This window comes from Sabethes cyaneus, chromosome 3 (assembly GCF_943734655.1).
Source record: "Sabethes cyaneus chromosome 3, idSabCyanKW18_F2, whole genome shotgun sequence".
Classification (NCBI taxonomy): domain Eukaryota; kingdom Metazoa; phylum Arthropoda; class Insecta; order Diptera; family Culicidae; genus Sabethes; species Sabethes cyaneus.
The window spans coordinates 191,144,272-191,169,566 of record NC_071355.1 but is presented as its reverse complement, the minus strand read 5'-3'; the positions used below and the strand labels follow the sequence as shown (position 1 = coordinate 191,169,566).

Genomic DNA, 25,295 nt, shown 5'->3' with positions numbered 1-25,295 from the left:
CATCTCCGAACTTAAAATACAAGTTTAAACATAAGTTTGAGCAGATAGTAATGCTGCGTATTACCATTTCCGGAAAAGGTATTTCTTAGCCATGGTTCAAGCTCTCTGGTTTGGCTATCAATCAAGATGTGTATCAGAACGAATGTTTAAAGACGAAGAAAATTTTGATTCCGTTTCTTATTCTTATCTTATTCTTATTCTTATTCTTATTAATACCATCACAGCCACAATTAAGGATTCCTGGAAATAATTTTAAATATTGCTAATCATAGAAATATTTCAAATTATTTTCTTGTCTGTATTAACATTTGCATAATATTCGAGATATATTGCAAATGTTTAATCGGCCAGGCCAACTGTGAAGTATTGCCGCGAAGACGATTATGCGAAATGAATCTTGTGTGAATAAGTTATTCACACATAGATACATTTCAAATCAACAGGGAAAGAAGAAACGGGGACGTCTCGTACCAACCGTTCCTATATTTATAAGTGTAAATTGTAAACGTTGGGAGTATCATTGCTAATAAAAGTTAAGTAATACTCCGGACCCTCGGGGATGAACTTATGGCATTAACCACAAGCCAAGCTGCAATAGGCCAAGGATATAGCGCCTTTTTTCGCTCTCTGAAAATAGATATAGGACAGCAGCTACCATGCTACTAAAGATATATTAGTATAGATTAATTACTTATTTAAGCAATAAAATTTAAAAAATTTTAAGGAAATTATTCTCTCTTTCATTCCTAAACTTATTTGACAGTAATATTCTTTTATATACTTTGTACAAGTAGAGAATAGCATCTTAAATCAGTTTCACGATCAAAATATTAATTTAAGATTTGTGAAAATAAATGTTTTTGAGCGGTAGAAACTGCAATTCGTCAATGGTTTAACGGTTTACTACAAAAGTTCAATTCAATGGACAAAGTACTCTAACGTAGTCTGGTTTGACGAAAAGTATTAAACAATAAAGAACTTCAGCACAACATCATGACTACCAACGCCATGTAGTTGCTATGACCACGAGAGTCGACCTCTTCACTTCTGGTCACTCAAGGACGCGCTTAGTAACCTAATAAAATAAATATTTAAAACTCACGTCATATTGGTTTCTGTATTCCGTTTTCTTTAAACTGTCCTTTACTTCCGCTTTCACAAAATTTTACCAAGCCACTCTAATTACTTCATACATACCAGAAACGTTAGGTTTCAATCACTAACAAAATACCAATTTATATGGCAATCCGTTCCCGTTCGCAATTGTCGGCAGCAGATTTCATTTTTCACCTTTTCTCTGACCAAAACACAATCGTTCTTTCTTCCTGTAAATTCACTTTTTTTCATACCACTATTACTATGTATTACTGTGTAATTTTCTTCTTTTTTCCCCAAAATAATTATTAATTTAGGAAAAACTTGAGACACGAAAATTTTTGCGTCCATTCACGGCCGCAGTTTGCTTCGATCCGAAGAAAATTTTGATTCCGTTTCTACAAAAACATCATACAGATGGACAATACGTATTTTGGTCGGATGAAGCATAATCGCATTACGCCACAAAACACAGTCGTTCCTGAATACCCATTCAATCCCATTTGTACCCAAAACCACAGCCCGACAAACTGCTTCAGTGTCGCCCAATCAAAGATTTCTTCGGGATTTTGAGCTCCTAGGGGTACAAAATAACTGAAGAGTCACGAATTGCAAACAGTTGATCGGAAGAATCAAGTAGGGGGGTCAGTCCCGGCGTAGTGGTTAGCATTTACATCTCTCACGCCGAGGATCCGGGTTCAAATCCCAACCCCGCAGAAGTCACGAATGACCCAAGCTGGTTAGAGTGACTATAATCAAAACAAAACAAAAAAATCAAGAGGCGCATTCACAAAGTTAACATGACGCCCGTACAACGCTTCTGTTCCTACATCAATCAGAACCTTTGCCAAGCAGCTGTTTACGGAACGTATTCAAATGTTCACTAATTGTTTTGAACAGTTGCGATCCCATACTTCACCCACAAGAGGTATTGCGAATCAACGGACGGTTAGTCAACCTTTCTGGATGGTTTGTCACTCGGTTTACAATAGTGCTACCTTGCAATCCTCATTTTTGACGTAGGACTACGTCTTTCAGGAAGGTAGCTGGTAGGGTGTCACTCCAAAAAAAATTTTTCGAAAAGTGGTCAGGTTTTGAACGCTACACGGAAAAAAATTTGATTCCGATGCCATGAATGTAATCATAAAATCATGAAATGTGAGTTCATGTCAAATCATGACTGAACTACCATATCAGACAGCACAAAATCATGAATAATTTTCATGATTGGTTCATGATTTTGCGTTGTGTTGTACTGCAAGAAGCTCGTGATATCATGATTTTTATTCATGGTGTATTTTCATAAATCATGAGCTAGAAACCGGGAATCATAAGTCATTTTGCTAGTTTTGGAGATCAAATTTATACCCGTGTAATAGCTTAGTGATTTCCCGAACGATTTTCAATATTCTTACACCAATCGATTGGAAAATCTTCTAAGAATTGGCCCAAATGAAGAAAAGTATGGATTCTTGATGTTGAACTATTGAAAAATTGAAAATTATGAACCTATGTTTTACCGGAATTCTCGCTTCGTGATTGGTTGGAAGATTCTTTACGATGATCTAAACCTATACTAATTTGATAGCTGTGCTTGGGAAGTAAGCCAAAACAAGTGACCAGGTTTCCTCATTTCAACATCTTAACACCGCGATTAAACCTAGACCATTTTGATGTCCTTGCTTGGGAAGTATGCCAGAAAGAGTGACAAAGCCCCCTCGTGCCAACAGATTTCTTACGAATGCGATTAAACCTACTCCAATTTGATGTCTGTATTAGGGAAGTGTGCCAAAAAAAGACACAAGCTCGTTGTCCCAACAGATCGAAAATGCTTTACTGCGAGACGATTAAACCTAGGCGAATTTTATATCTGTGTTGGAAAAATGTGTTACAGCTGTAGTGTTCGGTTATAACATGATTCTGTATCGATTCGCATGTTTGCCGTTTTATTAGAAGTGTAGTGAAAAGATGTGCTGTTGATAAAATAGGATTGAATTGGTAAAATCCCTTCAACGTGGGGAACCGTGGGTAATAAAAACAATCTTTAATTTCTGTAACGTAGCAGGAAAGCAATAGTTTGTGTTCTTGATTTTGTTAAATTGTTTCCAAATGCACATTGAAATAGCTCTGAAATCATTTGAGGATTGAGCGTATGCAATGTTACTACTTTGGTAAATTTTACATACAATGCATGTAGCATGTATATATGTTGCATATAGCATGTATACATGAAAAATCGAATGATTACAAGCATGGATACATGCTACTATCACTGCAAAGAGACTTATGTAGTCCTGCGTCACCTATATATGCGGTCGTGTCTTGTACACAACCCCTCTGATTTTCTCGGTTAATTCGCGTTGACGAACGTAAGCTGCTGCCACCTCCAAAAGTTTACTGTAGGGGTGAAGCGGAATAGGAATTTCTTAAAGAGCGCAAGAGATCGAAACATTTTGGCAGATTTTCACCCACACGTACATACGAGCATTTCTATGAGTGTGCAAGATATCGTTTAATGCCGTCAACGCGAATTGCGATATCTAGCAGCCATCATCAAATTTTACATTTCCAACCATTCTGACAGTTTACCAATCTTCGATGAGCTCCTGTTGCCGCGCAACCAGGGATGGCTCGATCACTTTTACTCAATTTGGATTCATTTGACAGTACTGTCTCAACCGAGCAAAATTTTACAAAGTTGTATATGGGACAGTTATTTTCTACAATTTTGCTGAATAAAGTTTTGCTGTATCTTTTGTAGTTACGGTGCTACGATGCTGGTAACTCTTTAGTGACTAAACAACCAAGTTTTGGCCATTTCCGTAAAATCAGTACCAGTAACATCTGACATGCGCTGACCGTTTTGGGACATGACGCAAACCGTATGAATATGAGCGTCAATCTTTAAGGTCTTATAAGCCACTGATACTGGACGCATTTCCAGGTCCGCGGCTTGCCGTGACAAGCCTGTAGCAGATTCTAGAGACCCCGCCGGAAGTGGTCGTTTTAAGGAACATCCGAAATCATACCAATATGAGTATCAAATTTCTGGATTGTGAACGCTCTTTAATTCTTGAAGTTTGGCATCCATATTGGTATGATTTCGGTCATGTTTTGTAATGGCCATTAAGGTAGGGCGTTACTGGCAACATTTCCAGCACTGATTTCACTGAAATGGCCATATATTAGTTGTTTCTCGACGGATCACCGTTCTTTTGTCGACTGGATAGTGGTTGAAATTAAAATCGATTGGGGGAATAATAACGAAAACGGCAATGTTTTGACAAATCCAAGATGACCGCCAAAAATTTTTTTATTCCTTTTACAAGCTTTATTCTTTTTCTTTACAGAACCGGGCCATTTGTTAGTTATTTCATGGCAAATTTAAGATATATCGCATAATATAGATTCCATGGTTTGATCAAAATTCAACTTTTTTAAAACTGTTAGGCCTCTTGGAGAACGAGGGGTCCACTATTTCGAGGTATCAAAAGTGTAATTCTTATTTTTTAACCATTTTGAATCAATTAAGCGCAAAAGTTCTAATATTTAGGGACCTCGTGTCAGCTGTGGCCCCGTTTCAGCGAGAATTACTCATTATCAGGGCCTTTAATTATCACCGAATTTCAAACAAAACAGAAAATCTTTTTTCTTAGCATACATTGTTTTTTATGCCTCTGAGTTTCGTATGTACAACTGCACAGTGATTTTTATCATAGTATACAAGTTCAATATATCGTGAAAATAAAACAGGAGAAAGTGATTTTCAAACCCAGAAGGTGATATTCACTTCAGGAAAAAAACAATTTTAAATGCAGTAAATGAAAAGAAAAATCTTATGTCCAACAGCTGAACGCAATAGATGCTAAATAACAACATAAAATTTTTTTATTGATTTTCACTGCTCAAACCTGAATATCAGTTTGTTACAATATCACAGGGCGCTGATATTCTATATTCTCGTGCATGAAGTTCATGCTTGCTGTGTATAGTTATCATGTACGTTTGATCAAAGCAAGCAGATTTTCAATGCAAGGCAGACTGATAATCCAGAAATTAGAACGTTATGCTAATGAATATTAACAGCACTGCTCATTATTGAATTTCCTTGACAGAAAAAGGTGTAAGCGATGACAAAATCCGTTTTGACATACCTCCGCACAACCCTTAATATTTTCGGTGTCAACTGACTATTCTGAATCTTGAAATATTTTAGGAAAAGTTAGAAATATTACCCCATCGAATGTCATTGGTTTCATCTGAAAATGTCTCATTTTGTAGGAGTTATGAGGGTTTTAATTTTGTCAACATTTGCATGTCCCGACCATTTTGTGTAACTCCTATATTAACAACAAATGAATTTTACAGTTTGAGCGTCGTTAAGAAAAATAGTTGATTGCTATAAAAAATCGGTTCCGTTCCGGAACATTCTCAATTATGAAGTGTGAAGCCACTTTCTGTTGAGGGAGCTTTTACATCCGTCGTTTGTACAGATTGCAAGATGTTGTAGAAGTGTGAGTGTGACTTGATGAGCAACGGCGTTCAAGAGCGACTGACGATTAAGTGGACAGCCGATGTCACACGCGAGGAAAGAGAATCTCGGTGAAGGAATATTTGGGCGTCGTGAGTCACTGGCGGTGTCAACGGTAAGCTTTGGCTGCATAGTGTCCAGATGGTTAGAAAGGTAATGCTATCCCATCAAAGACTGAATGTTCAGAACCTTGCCGAGCAATATCCTGATATGAGGAACCTGCCAATCGAGTCATACAACGGTCAGCTGGAATTGTTAATCGGTTTGAATAATATCCACTCATTTGTTCCGATAGACGCGAGGCTAGAAACGCCCGTTGAACCTATTGTAGTTCACTGCAAACTTGGGTGGACCGTATACGGCACTCTAGGCACTCTACTATGGTTGGAACTAGTAATTTCATCGGTTATCACCAAGCAATAACGAACGACGACCTACATGAACTCCTCAGAAACCACTACGCTCTGGAATAGCTGGTGGTAGAGATACAACATGCATCATCGAAACACAGGCGTGTCCGGGAGATCCTTGAGTGGGCAACCAAACGAGTAGGTGACCGTTTCGAAACCGACCTACTGTTCAAATTAAATGAACTCCGATTCCCGGACTATTATTCCATGATCACCAAGAAAACGAAACAACTGGAAAAGCGGCCACAGAAGAACCCTGAGCTGTAGAAGAATGTGAACAAGCAAGTCGACGAGCATCAGGAGAAGGGGTACGCCTATTTGGCTACAGAGGAAGAGCTGACCGAATTTTCACCCGACGAGATCTATCGTCTACTCAATGTCGTACAAAACTCGAAAAAAAAACCAGATTAGTTGCGCTTGGTGTGGGATGCTGCACCCGCTGTAATAGGAGTTTCGCTAAATTCACAACTGTTGAAAGGACCAGCCATGCTTGTATTGTTGATGAAGGTTCTATATGGTTTACGAGAATCGCAACTCGCTTTCGGCAGAGATGGGAAGGAAATGTTCCACCAGATGAAGATTCGCCTCGAGGATAGACAAAATCTACCGAGTACGCATGTCATGTATCTGGTAACCTTTGGGTGGACATGTTCTTCATGTTCGGGCCAATTTGTCGATCAAAAACAGAAACGCAAAGGAATTCCCTGGTCGATATCCGGAAGCAGCCGCGGCCATCAATAAATGGCACTACGTCGACGACTACTTCGACAGCGTTGAGTCCGTGTAAGAGACAGTAAAGCTGGCGCAAGAGGTGCGCCTGGTACACCGGAAGGGAGGCTACGAAATCCGAGAGAGCTGTGAAAGCAGTGAACCAAGCTGTTGCCAGAAGTGGAAGCCATGCAAAGTGCGCTTAAGTCGAGTCATTAAAAACACACATCTTTACCGATGTCAGTGAATATGCGGACGGATGCGTGGCGTGCCTGCGAGCGGTGGTGAAAGGCAAGGTAGGTACATTTCAACCTGATGATTTCAAGAGCGAAGGTTACACCGATAAAGCGACAATCAATTCCTTTTCAGGAATTAATTGGCCCGGTTTTCGAGGCCTGTTTGAGTCAGTTGGTTCTGGAAAACCATTCGTAAGATTGCATCGTCTTCTGGACAGATACTCCTACAATTTGCAGCTGGATCAATTCCGACCAACATCGATACAAACAATTCGTAGCATTCCGCGTTGGAGAAATCCTAGAGCTCACTAAGGTATCAGATTGTCAGTGGATACCGGCACATCTACTGATGAAGTAGGGGCAAGGCCTGCCGCTTCAAAGCCATGGTGTATGGTTCAAAGGACCTGAATTCCTGTATCGGCCCAAAAATAAGTGCCCATCGAAAGAGCCAACCGTTGAAGAAACTGTGGGAGAAATACGAGGGGCAGTTATGTTCCACGAAGTGATGAATGTAGAAGCAATTTCTTCGTGGACAAGACTTCTACGAGTAACGGCTAAAGGGTGTCCCACATCAAATTGCAGCACGGAAGAAACGCTGTAGAAAATTACCCATTGAATATTTTCTCATGCAAATTTGAGTAGAAGTAGTTTAGAGTGCATTGTTTACAATCTATTTTTATCGCGGTCAGTTTTTCGAAAATTAGAAAAAATGGTGTCACTCGAAAAGCAACGTCGCGAATTTATTTTGCGCAAGCACCCTGAAAATCCTCAACTCTCTCATCATGAATGATGAGACTTACATGAAGGTGGACTTCCGGGAGCTTCCAGGGCTACTGTACTTCACTGCTCCGCACAAGTTTGATGTTCCGGGGGAAGTAAGGATGCAGAAACTTTCATAGTTTGCCAAGAAATACATGATTTGGCCAAGAAATACATCATGTGACAAACGGAGTGCGCCGTTCGTGACTACCGGGACTGTAAACGGGCAGATCTACCTCAAGGAGTGCCTACAGAAGCATCTACTTCCTCTGTCGAAGTAATACGACGGTCCTACGATCTTCTGATTGGATATGCCTTCGTGCCAATATTCAAAGGATGTCTGGAAGTAGTACGAAGCAAACGGAGTCACTTTCGTACGCAAGGACATGAACGCCTCCAACGCACCGGAACTAAGGCCCATCGGAAAATACTAGGCTATTATGAAGCAGGCACTACGGAAGCATCCCAAGGAGGTCAAGTCTGAGGAAGACATGAAGAAAAAGTTGATTTCCGTACAGATGAAGCTGCAGCTAGGCTTTACAAAACTTTTTAAGTGGAGTTAAGCGTAAGGTGCAAGAATACGGTTATGGTATTGAAGTTGAATGGAACAAATATGCCAATAGCTTACTTATGGGTTATATTTTGTTGTCTAAAAGTTTGAAAAGCATCGGTCAGTTAGGTAATTTTCTACAGCGTTTGTGACCGTGATGCAATTTGATGTGGGACACCCATTACAGTGGTGCGCTTCATCGACAATTGCCGCCGTAAGCCGACATTAACGGTACAGGCTACGACGAAGCAACATCGAACACTCGAGAGCGAGCAGCGGCGAAAGTTGCGGCGGTTCATTAACTGGAACCGTGCAAACTCACCTCGAGCAAGAAAAACTCAAGCGAGTAGAAAAAATCTAGTGACGTCATGTGCAATGGTACAATCTTCCGGAAGAAATGAGCATAATCACGAGCAATCAACTACGTCAACCTGGACAGCCATTAGAGAAGGTCATGAAGAATAGCCGCATCTACAAGAATTCACCAGTGATAGACGACGAAGGCGTGTTTCGTATGGGTTAGCGAATTTCGACGAACCTCTCTTCGACAAAAAGTATCCGATTATTCCATCGCGATCGCACGAGATCACACAGCGGTTGATTAAACACTACAATGAGGAGTTCGGACTCGCAAACTCGGAGGCGGTCTTTAATGAAATCAGACAGCGGTTCCAAATTCCAATTCCGGGTGAAGCGCCTTCCTAGATCGCCGAGAATATCTACCTTGGCAGTGGATCGGGTAACGCCGAACCTACGGCCTTTCAACTCCGTGGGTATCGATTATCTAGGCCCGATGAAAGAAGTAGTCGGACGGCGAAAAGAGAAGCGTTGGGTGACCGTATTCACTTATGTAGCCGTGAGGGCAGTGCACCTTAACCCTCTAACGGGCAACACCGTAAAAACGATGCGATCAAGCTAATGATTATTTTATCATGAAAGTACACACAAAAAAACCTTAAGTTCTGATTTTCATGCAAAAATAATGATCTGGAGGAGCGCTAGGTAAGAAAAAGTCCAATTTCTCTTTTTCTTTTTTCATGTCTAACGTTCTGCCCAGATATTTTTTCAATTCAGATATATTACAAAATTAAAATAATGCATGAAATTTACTCATAGAAATTATTTTTAGGTCAATCATTTTGTTCTAGATGTCCTTTTCCTTCAAAAGTAAAAAACGGAATATTCGCGCATTAATTATTTTCGGAATTTTTCGGAATTTTTGTTTTCGAAAGATGATAACTTTTGAATGCATGGTTAGAATATTATGATATTAGTATCAAAATGTCAAGAAATCTGTTCTGAACACATTTTTCATATTGCCAATTAAAAACAAATTTCGTATGCGGCTCTGGAGCTCCAAAAGCGAAGGCCGTCTACAGACGGTCTTACCCGTTAGAGGGTTAAAGTAGTGCCACAGTCTGTCGACGGAGTCTTATCGGATGGCAATCGCTCGTTTCTGTAACAAGTAATATCTATTCCGACAATGCTACGCGTTTCTATGCAGTAAACAACGAAACGTTTAGGATGGCGTGTATCAATCAACAGTGTTCTGAAAGTATGGTCGGTCCCTCTACCGCCTGGCACTTCAATCCTACTAGAATGCCGCACATGGGCGGCATCTGGGAACGCATGTTGCGATCGGTAAAGGAAGCGATGAGAGCAGTGGAAACGAAAGCGCCGACTCCAAATCACCTGCTCAGGGGAACAGTGACCTGTGCCGATACAAACGAGGAAAGTAATCAAACGGATCTTGCTGAGGCACTACAGAATGACTACCAGCGATCACAGTTTCTAGCTGACAAAATCTGGAAAAAGTGGACCAGGGAGTACCTGCCGACTATCAATAGCCGAATAAAGTGGCTCAACGATCAGAAGCCGCTAAAATATGACGAATTGGTTTTCGTGGTCGACGGTAGTTGGAAGTCAACCCAAGTAACAATCCAATAGCAAATTGGTCTTATTCATTTCTTATATTAGTTTTATCAGAGCATTGCCAAGTGTATCAGGTTTTATAATGTTTTTCCTCAAGTAAATTTTATCTTATTTGATTAACATTTCTGATGTATGACTGAATAACTCATACGACTATGACTCATAAACCTGTATTATCAATAAGTGGCGCAGTTTACGTGAATTTCTTGGGCAAATGAGAGTTTACAACGAGAAGTTGAATTTCAGTTCATTCCGTCACGAGCACCGCATTGCGGCGATTTATGGGAGGCGGTAATTAACAAATATAAATATTAGGTCATCTGCATCATGAAAACGACGTCGTACCTTTGAAATGATTTTTGCACAGATATATGAACTTACGCCTATTATTCTCTGTCGAACTATCCTAGCAGCCTCTCGCAGTTCTAACCCCTGTCCAGTGGACTGCTTTCAATGGGAGAGGCACCGGCCCGGTTTTTTCAAACATGACTATCAACAAAACACACACACTTAATCGCCTCTTTCGTTTCTAGGCAATACTACAGTGTGACGCGCATATATTCGAACAAAAACAAAGTCATATATTTTTGTAAATAAAGGCTTTATTTCAAATTTTACTCTTAGAAGTTGGTCTCCATAGAAACAGAACGCAACAAACAATCATTGCTATTGCTATTGCTATTGAATCACCTTTTGCCTGGATAACACGCTTTAGGGGAAGTCGTTACATGCGGCACGCACTACTTCCATCGGAATGCCATCCCATATCTTGTTGCTAACTAACTTAAATTCATCAAAATTATGATGTTTGCAATCCTTGAGCTTTTGCTGCATGTACCCTATATATAAAAAACTAGAGGTTCAAATCAGGAAAATCTGGGGGCCATTCCTTTTTCGCTATGAAATCCGTCAGATTGGCTTTGCACCACGTTTGCACAAGATTTTCAGTGTGGGCAGGAGCTCCATCCTGTTGAAAGCACTAATATACTTCACCATACATTCCCCGAACGTAAGATATCAAATTTTGTTCTAAAACCATTTCTAGATAGTATTTTGCATTATTTTTCATACCCGCTTCAATAAATACAAGAGGAAGTTTCTCTTTCCTTGAAATACCTCACCATACCATAACCGCTGATGAATTTTGGTGTCGCGGTATGTACATTCTGTTTGTGCTTTGGAACGTCGATGATAGAAACCGACCACAGCCGATCATTTTGAGCATGATGCGGGGTTTGAAGAACAAACAACTTCTCATCAGAAAAGATCACTTCGGAATCACCGTGCCGACGGAGCAGCAGTTTGCATCTTTCCTGCCGTTTTTGTTTTGTTGCTTTCGTTAATCCATGGATTTTAAGTTTTTTGAATGCTTTCACATCCAGATTTATTTTTGAAATTCGACGAAGAGATTCCCTATTGATATTCAGCAGCTCCGGTTTTTTTACGGTTTACAACAGATCCCGTCACGACAAATCTTTTTACTGTATAGTATGCAAATCCTCTTTTTATTCCGAGATGTTTGAGGTTACGAAAAATAGTGCTGCATGCTGCACCGTCCCGGAATTTATTTATTATCAACGACCGTAACTCGAACATTGGTACGTGTACACTAAACGAGACACAATACGAAAAAGAAATTACGTCAAATAAGACATGATGATACAAACACATGGTATTAGTTTGATTGTATTAATTGTATATGCCGTTGCATGCATAAAGTGATTTTTATTCGAATATATATGCGTCACACTGTATACGAGACAGCAATGTAAAAGTGCATTTAAATTTTGCAAGGACATGGATTAAATTGTCCATTGACAGCTTTTGGATGCGGAAATCTTTATAGAAATACGTAACTTCGTTACAGAAAATGGAAAGTTCTCTCTGCTTTCCGGAAATTCTACAGAAAAATTAGAAGTAGGAAAATTTTCCAATGTTACGAACAACAGTATTGTGCCATGCTTAAAAGGTTAAAATTAGTAAATGAAATTTCGTTTATAGTAACAAAATATATTTCTGATGGGTAGAGTAAATGTACTAAGAATGATGATATGCAAACTGTGAAAAATAAAAGGTCTCATCTGCCCAGCCAACAATTTTTCAAAGTTTACGTGTATTTTACATTCAAAGGTAGGTACTGTACAGGAGAAATTTTTTAATTTAAAATAGATAATGGCAGCACCTCTGAAAACGAAACTTAGGTTCGACCAATGCTTGTTGAAAAACCAACGCATCTAAAGCTAAAGGAACTAGAGGAACAAGATATCATTGAAAAAGTTAACGAAGCATTGGAATGGGTACGCTGCGCCAATGCTCGTTAAAAGGAGAAGTGCTAATGAGGTCAGAATTATTATTGATTTAGGGAAAGCAAACAAAGCTGTTGCTAGAGAAGTCCATTCTTTGATATTTAATAAGTATTCTATCCATTGTTGCTGCATGTAAGTTGCCGTTATATAACTACTTTTATTCCACCATTTGGTTTAATGCGTTATCAACGGATAGTATTTGGAGTGTTGGTTGCTCCTGAGCAATTTCAAAAAGACAGAGTAATTTCATCAAGACTGTAGGTATTAGCAGATATGCCTTGGTTGCTTGTTTTTATTGGCAATATTTTGATATAGGGTACGGGAGGTTATTTTCAGCAGGTTTTTAAATTCAGCCTATTTGCCTTTTCTGTCGTTAATAAAAATACTTTGCCGATATACAATTTTAATATGTTATAACTATTTTCTCAAGACTGTAAGTAATCTACTATTTTTTATTCAAAGAACGTCAAAACTACCTGTTCTTTTACTAGAACTAGGCCATAGGCCGATAAAATAGGTACCATCGCTTAATGGGCTAAAAATACCCTCCCGTGCTCTACGTGCCTATTCTAGTTCCTTTTAAAATTAAAGCGAATTTAGCGGAAAGACGTTCAACCTAAAGAAATGATTTTTGTATATTAAGCTGCACCTGCAACTATTGAATGTGAGGGAATATAGGCTTTCTTGGCTGATGTCTTGTATGAAAATGCAGGTAACGGATTTCAGCTCACTAATTTTTAAAGTGAGAAATTACCCTCAATAACATTTGCTTCATTGCCCCGGAAAAATAAACTAACCAAAAACCAATCAATAAAATATAACTCATAATTTAATAGACATATTCGATTTAGATAAAACTTTTATTTTTCTAAATCAAACCTCGATCAGAGAACAGTGTTTTGATGTCAAAGCGAAATGATAAAAAGTCTGAGTTGTTCTCTGTCGATAAAACCATAACTAGAGTCTAATTAGAACTACAACTATTTCTCAACTTTTGCATGCAATTGAGTTCAACCACTATCACTTGTTATAGACTGGATGCAGTTGTACCATGTCATTGCAATTAGATTTGCCCATAGGGATGGTTTTGGTTTCCGGTTACCATGGTTACCAATCCGGTCATTGATAAACCAAACTCACTAATATATACTAATGAAACGAATTTTTGTTGTTTCAGATGTCTCATTGAACTATTAGCACTCAGCCAGGCCAAAATGTTTGCTACAATAACACAACACTTTGATCAAAATGTTTATTGAATTATTCAGGCTGTGGTCTTCACATGTCGTGCTCCACAAACATGCAAATCCGATTCAAAATATTTTCCTATTACTGCCAGCGGGACCACCGACTGCACTTGGCTGACGTATCCTAACGGCTAAATTTAATTATACAGTGCAACATCGTGCCTGTGGTAGTAGCGTGCGAGCTACCATGCACATTTTCACTTCCTTTCTCGCCGCTTTCGCAACTGTCATCCGAAGGGAAAAGACTAATTTAATCAAACTTTATTAACTGTACATAACTTTCCGGGCACGTTTTGTTCGTTTATTCATTCTTCATTCACCGAAAAATTTGCCGACCGGGTTGCACAGTGTGAGAGCAAAGTTTGCAAGGATATGTACCCCAACCGAGCCCCGGAGGGAGAGAGTGCAAGCGCAAGGAGACCACTCCATCGGAAAAACTCAATTAACCTACATTCTGCTGTAATTTTCTTTAATCTGCGAAAGTTTATCGTATCCTTTGCCGAGGGGGTTTTCTTGAAGCCGATCCAACTCGTTACTCTTTTTTTTCATTCGTTTGCATCGGTGAAAAAAACACGGCTAGCCTGTGAGTGAAAAATGAGATTTTTGAGGAGTCTCGAATGAATGGAAACATCGCTTGGTGCGCTGTTGTGGCTGGGCTGCCGCTCTGCCACCACAACTGCATCGGAGCAACTCGTCCCGGATTTGATTCTCCGAGCCGGCGGGCCAAGTGGCGACCGGTTCGCCCGTCGGGAGAAACTTTTCCGTCTACCGCAGTTTTTCGTTAGACTCTCGCCAAACAGATCATACCCCGCATGTCATCTTTTATGTATGAGCACATTAATTACAGCTCGGGAAATGTGGGCATCCGGCGTTACCATTACCGCCCGTTAGATGCACCCGAGCTGAAAATGAACCAAAGCAAACATTCGTTTCCGTCGGGATAGGCGAGTGGTAGAGAGAGAAACAGACAGCAGGGAAAGTGCCGGACTGTCGGCAATAATGAACGGAAAACCTAGTCATGCTGACGGTCACGACTGTCCGAACAGAAATTAAGGATCAACTTTCCCACGAAAATGGAAAGGATCAGCCGCCTCGGGCGGGGGAAGAATCCTTCCATCACATTTATGGTAGCTGCCGGCGTACTGCGTACGAGATGGTACCTACGATATTAATTACAGTGACTGTGGGTTCATTCGATCGGAAGCCGATTATGAAGCACCCATTAGGCAAGCCTCATTAGGATGACCTACCGGGAGCCGAGCCGGGCCGGGAGGGTCAGGTGTTGTAATGATGAAATTTAAATGGATTTGAGTGTGCACTCTCATCCAGAAAAGAGCAATAACAACTTGAACGCTTTGAAGCTGGAAGTGGTTGTGCTGTGGGGTTGGGCACGATAAATTTGTCCAGCCTGGAGCACACAAAATAATTCCTGTAGCCCAGAAGTTCGAAGTTTTCGATTTGATCTGCCAAAAGGTTACGTAATTGCATAAAAATAGTTCCAGTTTTAAATCCAGGTATAAATTAAATTACAAGTTTTAATTTTAACATTGATTTCAAGTTCAATTTTATGTATGGTGTAAAGCCCAATTCGAAATATAATTTAATATATCCAATTTCAAGCCCAATTTAAGGTTATACGTTAAGATCAATCTTAAGTCTGATTTCAGGTCGAATTTAAACTTTGAATTTACATCCAACTTCAAAGACAATTTCACGTCCTATTTCAAATTAAGTCCAATTTCAAACCCATTTTCATTCATTTCCAATTTTAAGTCAAGTGATTGTGAAAACTTCGAAGAAAATTCTATCACTTGGAAATTTTTTGGAATATATTTTCTGTTGAAAATTTTTAATCTTCCAATGATAAAATTATCACGATAACATTTTTTGTTCTCCAGAACTACTCGTAAAATCCGTTTTTCCTGAATATTTTCTTAAATTTCAAAAATTCTTGTCCAGCAAACAATTTCTTATGAAACTGTAAGTGGAATTTCTTAGCATATTCACAAATGGATTATCAATGAACAAAATGGAAGTGAAAACCAGACGTTAATGGAGAAAAAAGTGGAAAAGAAGAAAACGTATGAGCGAAAAAGGAAAAACCTGACAAAAAACGAAGAGATTTTACAAAAAAAAAGAGGCAGAACGAAGGATTGTGGTTGTTATTCGTTTATTAGGACTTTACAAGAATTCATCCGAGAACGAAATAGAAAAGAAAAAAAAGAAAATGGGACAGAAAATAAGAAAAACCGGAACAAAAAAATGGAATAGCAAGAGAGAAAATATGGGAGCAGGAGAATTTAAAAACGAGAACATAAAAAAGGGAAAAATAAAAACGGAAGACGTCTTCAAAGTAGAAATAGCCGCCAGAAAGAATGAGAACAAGAATGAGGGAGGAAAATAGGCAAAACGAGACAAGGAAAGAAAAACGCAATAAAACGAAAAAGAAACGAACAGGTAAAAGAAGAATAGCGACATATAAAATGGCAAACCGAACGAAGGAAACGAGGGAAACTGTAAAAGTGATTAAACGGTATATAAAAGGAGAGAAACGGGACAAAATGGGAATGAGGAAAAAGAATGGAATGGAAAAATGGGACAGAAAAACAAGTAAAACAAATCAAAGAAAACAGTAAACCCGAGAGAAAAAACTAGAGATAAAAAATGAAAACCAGAGAGCAAATGGAAGAAAGGGGTCAAAAACAGATTAAACGGTACATAAAAGAAGGAGAAACAGAACGAACAGAGGAAAAATGGACCTGGAAGAGAGAGCAGAATCAAAAAAGAGGTAAAACGTGTGAGCGAGACGAAGTCCAATTTAATTTCAGTTTTAGGTTTAAATTTAAACTCTGATTTGAAGTCCAATTCCAGTAATCTAATTTCAAATGTAATTCTAAGCCTAATCTCAGGTTCAAGTTAAATTCAATTTACGTTCAATTTTAATTTTAATTTTAAAATTTCGATTTAGTGCTCAAATTCATATCCAATTGCAAGCCTAATTCCAATCTAATTTCAAGTAAAATTACAATTTCATAGCAAATGGGAAGCAAACCCGGATGTCAAAGAGAAAAAATGGAAAAGGAGAAAACGGGAGTGAAAAAAAGGGAAAACGTGGTGAAAAAGAGAAGACAGGACGAAATAGAGGGAGAACGAAAGATTGTTGTCGTTATTCGTCCATTAAACTTTTTAAACGCAAAGTATTCATTTAAAAACAAAGAAAAATGAGAGAAAGAAAGGAGAACCTATTATGAAAACAAGGACAAACTGAACAGAAAAGGAGAAAAAACGGAAGTCAAACGGAGTCAAAGTCAAAGAGGAAGAACGAAATAAAAAATAAAATGAGTTAACGAAACAGAAAAGATAAAACAATACAGGAAAGGAAAATGGAAGACTCAAGACATATAACGAAAAGAACTGAAAGAAGAAAAAAAAAGCATAACAAAATTAGGTTTGAGAAGCGAAAACGGGAAAGTAGGTAAAACCACACAAGATAGGAAAATCGTAACAAATAACAAGAGAAGCCACAAAAGAAAAGAAGAATACCGAATGTGCCAAAGTGCGAATCAGGAATGAACAGCATGAATGAGCAACAGGAAAAAATAGCAAAACAGATCAAAGAAAAACTAAAACGTGAGAAAAATATGAAAAAACGCGAAGTAAAAGAGGAAGACTAGAGCCAAAAATAGCCAAAAATAGATCAAACGCGGTTTAAAACAGTAGAAACAGAAATAAAAGAGGAAAAAGATAAACTGTTTGAACAAGAGAAATGAAACAGGAAAAGGAAACCAGATGGAGGCAACGAGGAAAATGGGAAAAATAGGTTACACGGCATATAAATGGATGGCAAAATGGGAGTGGGAAATGAGTATTGGATGGAAAAATGGGCCTAAAAAAGAAGAAAAGGAAACAGATAAGAGAAAAAGGTAAAATAGGAGAAAAAGACAAAAAAAGCGATATAAAAACCCGATTTAATCCACCTAGTGGTGAAAGGAACCTTCGTTATACGGTCTTACTTGGTATTTGAGATAGAAATCGACACGTTTTCGGAACATAATTCATCTATTGTTTAACGTTGCGTAATGCGTTGGTTTACATAAAAAATTTGAAAATTGAATAAGTTTACAAATTTTGAACAAAATAGGAACACTTTTAAATTTTTATAGATCCTTTTTTCATGAAATTGCTGAGGAAGGATAAATAAGTTGTTATTAATTTGAGTAAGTGCCAATAAAAGTAAGTTGTAAGAGGAAATCTTATTGTTTATCACATACATTGCCTAGTAAAGGTCTAATTTATAGGTTTTTGAACTATGCATAATTTCCTGTAACGCCATTCTATTTGATTCACATCAATAGAGTTTTCTTGAATAATTTTCATCAATTTTTATTAACCTTCGGTTACTCACGCTGTTGTATTTTGTACAACACGTGTAGGTTTTTCAATGCCATATTGTTATAAAGTTACAAATCGTTGTTTAACTAACGTATATTCTTCAATAAACTTATTCTGAGCAAAATGTCATAATTATTCAATGCATTAATAAATTAAATTGTTGGGAAAATAGATCAGCATAAACCACCATCACAGAAACGAAACAATCAGCATGCGAGGTGTACCGCAATTGACCCCAAGTGGAATTTTCTCTCGTTTCTTCATATGGAAAAATGGTGTCTGTATGCAGCAAAACTAGCCAATGTAAAATGTTTAAAATGTATCCGTCTGCTGGTAGTCGAGTAATTCGTAGTCAAAATTAAGGTATTTTTTATAATCAAAGTTCTACAATTCCTAAACAAGCAAACATAGAGGTATACTATTTTCAGCAAAGTTGTGTATTTTTATCATTTGTACAACTTTGTAATACAAGCAGAAGTCATACAACAATTACAAAAGGAGCAAATATATAAAAACTGAGTTTACAAATTCATATACAATAAATAAGATTTTTCTATCTTAGCTGCAGAGATGGAAGGTTACTGTCTCTAGCAAAATTTCTTGTAATAATATGCTCTAAAACTTTGCAGAACACATCAATGTGTTATATTGACACTGAAGAAAAATAATTTTTTTTATTTCACTTTTAGGAGGATTAATCAAAGTTTAGATTCCACCAGACGATAGACCTTTAATTTCAAGAAACTATTCTAAAGTTTCGATAAACCTAAAACCAAGTTTTCCCAGTCAAACCTCTAGTGCGCACGTTTTCTTTGGTTTGGGGTTATAGTGCGCGCGAGTAACTGTGTTACAAAAGTTGGCGCGAGTGTTCGAGGGTTAATATCTTTTGACCGGTACAACCAATTCTTATGAAATTTTGCATATATATTCGTAGTGTCAAAACCTCTCGTTTTATATTAAAATAATTGAAATTAAGTAAATTATCTTGGTTAAAATCATTATAAATTATTGCAAATTTTGGTGTGGTGTATACGGTTGCTCATAACTTTCAAATTAAACGTCCAATCAAAAAATCATTCAATAGTGATCTATTAGGATATATTATCTTTCAGATGAGACTAATAGCGCATAAATCGGTTTGGCCATCTCTAAGAAACAGGCGATAATTATTACCTTATCAAAACAGGTTTTTTAAGCCTAACTTTTAAACTACTTGTTTGTTTTCAATTAAAAATTTCTGAATAACTTAGCTTTAATAAGGGCTTTCATTTGATACTAAGATCGTTGAAATCGGTCATGTAGTTCTAGAGAAACCCGTGTCACGTATTTTTCACATTTTTGCTTATAACTTTTAAACGAAACGTCGTGTCACGAAGCAACTCAATAGTGATCTACTAGATAATAATATCTTTCAAACAAGAGTAATAGCGAACGATTCGGTTCAGCCATCTCTGAGAAACAGGCGATAGAAAAAATCATTACATACATACACACACACACACACAGACATTGCTCAAATCGTCGAGCCCTATCGATTGGTATATGTGACGGATCAATTTCATGTTTTTCGACCAATTTTTAAACCTTTGTTATAGTATAACAAAGGTAAAAAGAAAACCGTAGCGCAAAGCGAAAAAGGAAGCCAAAACAGATTAAACGTGACCTAAATAAAAAAGACGAAGACGAGAAAAAAGAAAGTGTTAGACGTTAGTTAGCTAGTGGACGTAAAGTCGTCAGTGTACATACAGGAATAGAAGGTGCAATGATCCAGTTAATTAGACGTTATAAATAACAGATGTGCGACAAAAACAAGTCGTTAAAACAAGTAATTTCTACGAGACAAAAAGTATTCAAGACAGTAAGGCAGTATTCAATCCCTGAAGAAGACTGAAATACACAGTTGGAACGTTGGAAACATTAAAAAATCAGTTCTACTTGAAATAGACTGACAACCAATTAAAACGAGAATATTAAATTCTACAGTCGACAAATTCATGAAAGAGTTAGAAAAAGACGAATAAAGGAAAAAGGGAAGAGAAATACGGGAGCAGGATAGTTAAGAAACGAGAACAGAAAAGTGAAAAAATGAAAATGGAAGACAAGCACGATAAAATGAACAAGAAAAAATGGTTTCCTCTCTTTCATACTAAGCAAAGCCGTGGGCTTAAACCGTCATTAGACATTACCCTTCTTTATCGACAGACTTCGCAGCCGGCTGTTAGAGTACAGGAAAATTACGGGGCCAGTGTAACGATCCTACTGACTACCTAGACTATCTAGCCCTTTCAAACTAAGAAGATGAATGGAACAGTCGACAACAAAGATTGAAAATGAATAAACGGGACTGAAAACTAAAAACGAGCCAGGAAAAGAAGGAAAAGCCAGGAAAAGTAGAAACGAGAGTAAGTAAGTAGGGGAAACGAAACAAGAAAACGTAACAATTAGTAAGAGAAGCTAAGGGAAAAAAGAATAGCGACATAGAAACCGAAAGTGGGAACGAGTAAAACGGGAAAATGTATTTAAACGTTATATAAATGGAGAGAGATGGGACAAAATGGGAATGCGAAATCAGAATGGGATGGAAAAATGGGCCAAAAAAAAGAAAAAGAAAATAGATAAAAGAAAGAGGTAACACGGTGGATAAAGATGCATGCACGCGATGTATATGAGGAAACCCGGAGCGCGAAGAGAAAAAAGGGGGTCGAAAACGGATTTAACGTGGCCTAAAACTGGGAAAAAAGACGAAATAGACAAAGCCGAACGGCGAGAAGGAAGGGGAAGTGGAGAGTTAGAAAAAGGCATGAAAAGAAATAGAAATACGGAAAAAACGAGAAACTACGGGAGCAGAAACACTGGGAAACGAGAACAAAACATAAAGAGAGAAAAATAGAGGGCGAAACTAAAAATGGAAATCAGGCGGGATAAAACGGAAAAGAAAAACTGCACGTGCTTGAAAAGGAGTTTTCGTTTCTTCTAAAACAAGAACGGGAAGAATATTAGAAAAAACTAGAGCGCAATGGAAAAAAGGGAACCAAAACCAGATTAAACATGGTCTAAAAGAGGAAAGACGGAATAAACGAAGAAGAAAATCGTAAAGGAAAGAGTCAGCAAAAGTCGAAAAATGGAAAAAGGAAGGAGAATTTAAAAAGCACGTAGCAGGAAAATTGAGGAAAACGAGAACAGAAAAAGATGCAAATAGAACGGAAGACAAGTGTGATAAAATGGAAAAGAAAAACTGAATGTGCCTAAAAACGAGTTTCCCTTTTCATACTAACAAGAAGAACGGAACAGACAAAAATAAAAAATTGAAAATGCCTTAATGGGATAGAAAACAAAACACGAAACAAAAAAGGAAAACGGAAAACGGACCAGAAAATTTGGAAAAACGGAAGGCAAAATACGAATAATGAAAAACGAAACAGATACGAGAAAAACAAGAACAAGAAAATCAAGACAGAAAAGGAGGAAAACGGGACAGGATGAGACGAGAAAGAAGAAACTAGATAAATAGAAAACACAGTACAAGAAACGAATATGTAACCAAAACAAAAGAGAAAAAAGTATAGCGATTTATAAAAAGGAAAACCGATAGAGGGAACGACGAATACGGGAAAAAGTGGTTAAACGGTATATAGAGGAAGCCGGGACAAAGTGAAAATGGAGATGGAATGGAAAAATGGGACAGGAAAAAAGAGACAAAAATAGATCAGAGCAAAAAGTAAAACGAGAGAGAGAAAAACGATAGATAAGAAGGAGAAAAAGGGGCCAAAAACAGATTAAAATTCAACAAAAAGAAGAAAAACGAAACATACGAAGACGAAAAACGAGAAGGACAGGTTATGAAAAGAATTAGAAAAAGACGAAAGCTGTAAACGAAAAAAAGGAAAAGGGAGGAGAAAATACGGAAAAAAAGATAAGTGAAAAACGAGACTAAACATAGGATAATACGGGAGGATAAACGACGAAAAGTGGAAAATTTTGGTCACTTCACCAGCTTGAGCCATTCGTGCCTTCTGCGGGGTTGAGATTTGTACCCGCGTTTTCGGCGTAAGAGGCGTGAATGCTAAATACTCAAAATACTAAATACTCGGGATAAAGTGTAATTTATTTCCAATTCTAAGTTTAGTTTTAAGACAAAGTTTCAAATCCTGTTGTTCACTTTAAATTCTAATTTCAAGTCCAATTCCAAGTCTAATTCCAATACTTTATGTTAAATTTCGATCTTAATCTCAAATTCAATTCCAATTCAAATACTTAATTCAATTTCAATACTTTTTTGGGGAGTGAGGATGTGTGGCACGAAGAATGATAAACTGGATGAACTCGAAAATTTCAGTATGCAGATCAAAAGTATATTGGGTCATTCAATGGCAGGTGGGGTTCGCATCTACGCTCTTTCGGTTGGTACCCGAATGTTTTACTAACTAAACTACTGCCGCACCGTTATACGGGGTAGTCTAATATTCAATTTTAACTCTCTCAGCTCTATCACTCCACACACAACACACTCGCCTCGACGACAATAATTATCTTTTTGTATGGTTGCTCTCAATTTATTCAAGTAAAATTATAAGTTCAATTTCAAATACAAATTTCAAATTTTGTTTTATGTGTGACTTCATGTCTAATTTCAAGTAAAATACTCAGTCCAAATTACTCCAAATTTATATCCAATTTTAAATCTAATTTCAAGTTAACTTTGAAATAAAGCTTCAATCCTTAATTGGCTCAAATTTATTGCTACTTCAATGCCCTATGTTTGGTCCAATTTGAAGTCCAAATTCAACTTTAATTTCCGGTCCATTTCGAAGTCTAATTTCCAATTCGATTTCAACTTTGATTTTAAATCCAATTACATCCGGAAATCCGAATGTTTGTGATAAATATTAATAGGAGTTTTTTCTTTGGGTTTGGCAGACAACACTATAGGCTAAAAGTTACTAGACAAAGACGGTTTAAACTTTAAGCCCTGAAGAAGATCCACACCAAAGATCGAAACGTTGGCGTAAAATAAAACAAATCGTCCACTGCATTTAAAGACTGAACAGCCAATTCTCCAATCTAATATTATCACAGTCGAAAAAACTCCCATTAATATTTACCACAAAAATTCGGATTTTCGAATGTAATTGGATTTAAAATCAAAGTTGAAATCGGATTGGAAATTAGGCTTCGAAATGGACCGGAAATTAAAGTTGAATTTGGACTTAAAATTGGACCAAACATAGGGCATTAAAGTAGCAATAAATTTGAGCCAATTAAGGATTGAAGCTTTAAGTTGTACAGCTGAGTTTGTGACGAAGGTTGGGCAAACTCTGAGATATAATGTGCCAATTTTTAGTCTTCCAAATTGCATTCTCTAAAATGTTTGTTTCTGAAACCATAAAATAAAATAAATTAAAGGAAAAAATGATTATATGGAATTTATAGTGATGATTAATGCATTGTTCCAATCAATTTACGTGATCTTTGTGAGGTGGTAATCTTATGATAGACCTCAAAAATATATGTTTTTCTGCTTCATTGGTTATAAAGCAATTGAGAAATTATAGTGGACGTATAGTACCACCCACAGATTTGTTCGAAGGTATGCTGTAATCTCTACTGCATTTGCAGTTATTTGGAATTCGTTGAGTACTTGAGACTAGCCTCCATTATACAGTATGCAATAATTATGCTCTCATTCTCCAGAAAGAGCTTTTTATAAACCTTGTCAACAGAATACACGAGCGGAAAGTTTCACGAAGACCGGAAGGAGCCGTGTCTGGACGACGATTCGTTATTTGCCCATAGAATTTCATTGTAATCCCTGATAGCCCGGGAAGCTTTTTGTCACACATGCATCATATTTATGCTATTCCGACACAGTAAAGTATCTGCATCTCTATTCCACGTAGCGCTATAAATTACGAGCCATTGTTTCGTTCCAATTACAATTTCTGTATTCTCTTGCCTCTTCCCATTTCTCATGCACGCAGCGAGCCAAGCGGAGTACCTGCACGGATCCGCTAACAAAGCGGCGGTTACCGTTTCTGGAAATGTTCCCGGAGGATTTGTTGTGCCACGCGAGCGCTCTCAGCAGCCTGGCACTCAAGCTGCGCTTCCGGTTCCTGGTCATCTGTCTGAACGTGCTGCTGATAGCGGTGCATAAATCTAGGATCTTGATATTTTAATGTTCACCTCCCACCACACCAACGAACGCAACGCGGGACTACAGTCGGCAGGCACACATCCCGACCAGGATAACAATAACACTCGCCGGTGTACCGGAGGATACACTGGACGCTGACGATGTTCCGATTCACCAGGAGGAATTTACTAATCTCAGTATTGAGACCGTAGCATAATGGACGCTCGAGGTGGTAAGAAGACGAGTAGTTTGTAAGCGATTAACTCTTTTTAGCGTATAGAATATTGACAACCCGTTGTACATACTAGTGAGTCTAATTTTTATATAAGTACAAGGTCCAAATTAGTGTTAACTTTAACGGTGCGCTAAAAATGCAAACCCCGTAGATTCGGATTGTGCGAATCGCGGGGTCGAGATGGTTGTATGATGATGCAAACAAAGCTGCTGCAGGTGGCATCAGATGCCACAGCCGGTATAGCGAAAATGTATTAAAGCCAATGCATGTGAGTTAAACAAGAAGTGATTTGTTTCCCATAATGAAGAATAATGCTCCTCAAATGTGATATAAATTTGCTATAAAAGACAGGAAAAAAAAGAAAAAAAAATCAATTCAACAAAATGGAATAACGAGTAACCCGAGACGATTAACAGACGATTGTTGATTTCTATTTATTTTAAAATTTCCCGAATATTTGAGCAGAGACGAAGTCTCCTTAATCTGCCTGAAAAACAGCACAATAAATCCGCCAACATGACACAGTATACCTACAATGCTTCCAAAATCATGTTGAATTTAAAGCATCACTGATTTTTCGATGGAAATACTCATAACGCAACTACCATTCGGTAAAAACCATTCGAACTGCCGCAATGAAATATGTTTCCCTAATTAATTTTTTTTTTTGGTTTTTACGTCGTTACTATTGATCATTGACATTAAACAACGTCACAGTAACGGCGGTTGTTGATTCAGTAAAGTTACTTTTTTGTGTATTGCAT

At 37.8% G+C, this 25,295-nt stretch overlaps 1 protein-coding gene across 1 annotated transcript in view; it reads left to right on the top strand.

Moving 5' to 3' along the window:
• LOC128743109 (chaoptin) overlaps positions 1-24,339 on the top strand; it is a 121,228-nt gene extending 96,889 nt beyond the window's left edge. Inside the window, exon 4 of the mRNA XM_053839632.1 lies at positions 24,145-24,339. Coding sequence (XP_053695607.1) covers positions 24,145-24,339 — 195 coding nt within the window. The remainder of the gene's footprint in view (positions 1-24,144) is intronic.
• Positions 24,340-25,295: the final 956 nt, after the last annotated feature.